The sequence below is a fragment of the Hipposideros armiger genome, unplaced genomic scaffold (assembly GCF_001890085.2).
Source record: "Hipposideros armiger isolate ML-2016 unplaced genomic scaffold, ASM189008v1 scaffold_87, whole genome shotgun sequence".
Classification (NCBI taxonomy): Eukaryota; Metazoa; Chordata; class Mammalia; order Chiroptera; family Hipposideridae; genus Hipposideros; species Hipposideros armiger.
Genome location: NW_017731437.1, coordinates 303,077 through 306,372, shown reverse-complemented (window position 1 = coordinate 306,372; position 3,296 = coordinate 303,077). Strand labels below are relative to the sequence as shown.

The window sequence follows — 3,296 nt, the reverse complement described above, 5'->3', positions numbered from 1 at the left end:
AATGACAAAGGGATGATTCTTTCTCCAGCCCTGTGAGGTGGCCTTGTGGCCTCGTTAGCTCAGGGCAGAGGAGCTGAGCTAGGCCCCTGAGGGAGGGTAGAGCTTGGAGGAGCCGGCAGGAGCTTGCCCAAGGGAAGCACAGTCTGTTGTGGAGGGTGTTGGGAGTGGGCTGGGTGGGTCCCCTGGAGGCTCCAAGCCAGCCTGCCTCACATGGCTCCCAAAGATGGGGCAGCCCAGGGAGGGGAGGGCTGCTGGGCCCAGGCTGCAGACTTCCCTCCTCCTCCTCTGTAGTCCTGGCTGCCCCCACGCTCCCCTCTAGGCTCAGGCCAAGACCCGACACCTGCTCTCACACGCAGGCTTGCCAGGGCTGGCCCTGCTCCCTGCAGACATGGCCATGCCTGCCGCCACGCAGGCATGCACCCTCGCGCACTCACCCGGGGGCTCCAGCCCAGCACACACCACCCTCTTGCCCTCTTTTATGATCACTCTTGCTCACGCAGCCACGCTCTCGTCCACCACCGCCGCCTGCCTAGAGACCCAGACTCTGGCCCTGGCCCACCACCTCTCTGGGCCAGCTCCCCACTGGGCTCCATGAATAATTCACTCCTTTCTCTCTGGGCATCAAATATTTATCCCCTGAGATTCCCAGCCCTCTGTTCTCTTGGGGAAGGCCCCGCCTTGGCCCCGCCTTCTCTTTCGCCCCACCCTCTGCGTGTCTGGGGCCATTTTTCAACAGGGCTCACGCTAAGCCCGTCTAGAGGCTCAGGGATGTGTATCTCCTGGAGTCAGAGGAGAGATCTCAGGTCCTCGGGTCCCTCTTGTGTGCTTGTGGGGAGGCTGAACCAGGTTGGGAGCTCCCCACACCAGCAGCCAGGGCTGACTGCCTTCTGGAGCTGGAGATGGCTCATCACCCGTCTCCACGTGTCCTCACTGCAGGGGTGACCCAGACAAGTGTGACATCTGGGGCAACACGCCCCTGCACCTGGCAGCTTCCAATGGCCACCTGCACTGCCTCTCCTTCCTGGTGTCCTTCGGGGCCAACATCTGGTGCCTGGACAACGACTACCACACACCACTGGACATGGCCGCCATGAAGGGCCACATGGAGAGCGTGCGCTACTTGGACTCCATCGCGGCCAAGCAGAGCAGCCTCAACCCCAAGCTGGTGGGCAAGCTGAAGGACAAAGCCTTCCGCGAGGCGGAGCGACGCATCCGTGAGTGCGCAAAGATGCAGCGCAAGCACCACGAGCGCATGGAGCGGCGCTACCGGCGCGAGCTGGCCGAGCGCTCCGACACACTCAGCTTCTCCAGCCTCACCACATCCAGCACGCTGAGCCGCCGGCTGCAGCACCTGACACTGGGCAGCCAACTGCCCTACTCGCAGGCTACGCTGCACGGCACCAACAGGCTCAAGACCAAGATCCAGCGGAAACTGGAGCGGCGCAAGCAGGGTGGCGAGGGCACCTTCAAGATCTCCGAGGACGGCCGCAAGAGCGTGCGCTCGCTCTCAGGCCTGCAGCTGGGCAGCGACGTGATGTTCGTGCGCCAGGGCAACTATGCCAACCCCAAGGAGTGGGGCCGCTCCCCGCTCCGGGACATGTTCCTTTCCGACGAGGACAGCGTCTCCCGTGCCACACTGGCGGTTGAGCCTGCCCACTCGGAGGTCAGCACCGACTCAGGCCACGACTCCCTGTTTACCCGCCCTGGCCTGGGCACCATGGTGTTCCGCAGGAACTACCTGAGCAGCGGGCTGCATGGGCTGGGCCGCGAGGACGCGATGCTCGATGGCGCGGGCACACCGCGGGGTCGGCTGCAGAGTTCCCCCAGCCTGGACGATGACAGCCTGGGCAGTGCCAACAGCCTGCAGGACCGCAGCTGTGGGGAGGAGCTGCCCTGGGACGAGATGGACTTGGGCCTGGATGAGAACCTGGAGCCCGAGACAAGCCCCCTGGAGACTTTCCTGGCCTCCCTGCACTTGGAGGACTTCACCTCCCTCCTACGGCANAGGGGCGCAGCGCTGGGGTCTTCGGGATTTATTTCCAAGCCACTCGGGAGGCTGCGGGGTCCTGGGCAGCCTCTACACGTATGCCTCAGACCGGGCGTCCAGGCAGCCCCAACCCCAGACCCGTTTCCCCGGCCATCTGGGTGTTTCTCTTCTTCCTGGTCTCCGCAACCCCTTTCAGCTGTGCGCGCCCATCCGCGGAAAGGAGGTGGGGGCAGGAAGGGGCCCCGCTCGGGTCGCCAGGGGTTGGCCTCCCCGCAGTCATCCCGCTCTGCGCCCCAATCCCTGCAGCCCGCTTTGGGGGCGGAGTAGGCGTGAGTGTGATAGTGGGCTCTCTCGGAATATTCCTCCAGAGGTCGGAGGGCGCTCCCAGCCCTAAGAGCGCCGCGGGAAAGCCTTACCTGAGGCCGGGGCAGGCCGCGGTGCCGGCCGACCACCAGCTGCGGGCGCAGCACCGGTCGTCTGTCCAGGGGAGGCCATAGTGCCCGGACCGATGCCCCCGACGCCCTCTCCCCGCGGGACTACGCAGCCGCCGCTCGGGCTCTGCGGCCCATCGATTTTTTTTCTGTTGACTCTGGGGATCTCATTAATTCTTCCTTAATTACCCCGCCAGGGGCTCCAGCTGGGACGGAGCAGCCAATAGCGAGGCGGCTAGATGGGCGGGCGGGACCGGAGGCGGTGCAGGCGCGGAGCTAAGGGTCAGGGGCCTCCAGGGTGAGGTGGGGTGCAAGGTCCTTAGGCCGAAGTAAAGGCCTTGCGGGATTCAGGCCACGCTTTCCTCTGGCGGCCAAGCAGGGAATGGAACCCTCAGGTCTTGGGTTGCCTTTTCTTGTACCCCACTCTGCACCAGGCCGGGCTCCGGCCACCCGGCCTGTTCCAGCACCCTTTCTCTCCCTAAATCAAACAGTGGACTTGGGGCAGAAGAGACCCCGTTCAGATAGGACAGGAGGTGGTTAGGAGGCGAAGTCGCCCCCTCTGGTCCTCCTCAGCTCCGCCTGCGGCTTCTGAGACCCGCCCACCTCCTGAGAGAGAGGGCAGGGTCCAGGCACATTTTCCTCTGAAGTCCCCAGTGCTCCAGGGCTGCTGCTGCCACCTCTCCTCCCTCCCAGCCGCCCACGCCCAGGTCCCGCCTGTCCCCCTTCACCTGACTCTGTTGGCCACCAATCCTTCCTCTTCCAGCTGTTGGGCCTCCGTTTCCACCCCTCCCTGTTCAGTCTGGCATTCTGTCTCTCTCTCTCCGCTGAGTCCATCTTTATGCCTTTTGTAGAGGAGTCTCAGGGGCCCCCAGGGAGTG

The 3,296-nt window shown here is 64.5% G+C and overlaps 2 protein-coding genes across 2 annotated transcripts in view; one reads left to right on the top strand and one right to left on the bottom strand.

Moving 5' to 3' along the window:
* The window catches only part of OTOP3 (otopetrin 3), a 32,451-nt gene extending 29,225 nt beyond the window's left edge, over positions 1 to 3,226 (bottom strand). The window contains exon 1 of the mRNA XM_019644434.1: positions 2,404 to 3,226. Within this exon, the coding sequence (XP_019499979.1) occupies positions 2,404 to 2,482 (79 nt within the window). The 5' untranslated portion in view covers positions 2,483 to 3,226. The remainder of the gene's footprint in view (positions 1 to 2,403) is intronic.
* Positions 915 to 2,314, top strand: USH1G (USH1 protein network component sans). The gene has a single exon (XM_019644228.1). The coding sequence runs from the start codon at positions 1,082 to 1,084 to the stop codon at positions 2,312 to 2,314; it is 1,233 nt and encodes a 410-aa protein (XP_019499773.1). The 5' UTR covers positions 915 to 1,081.
* Positions 3,227 to 3,296: the final 70 nt, after the last annotated feature.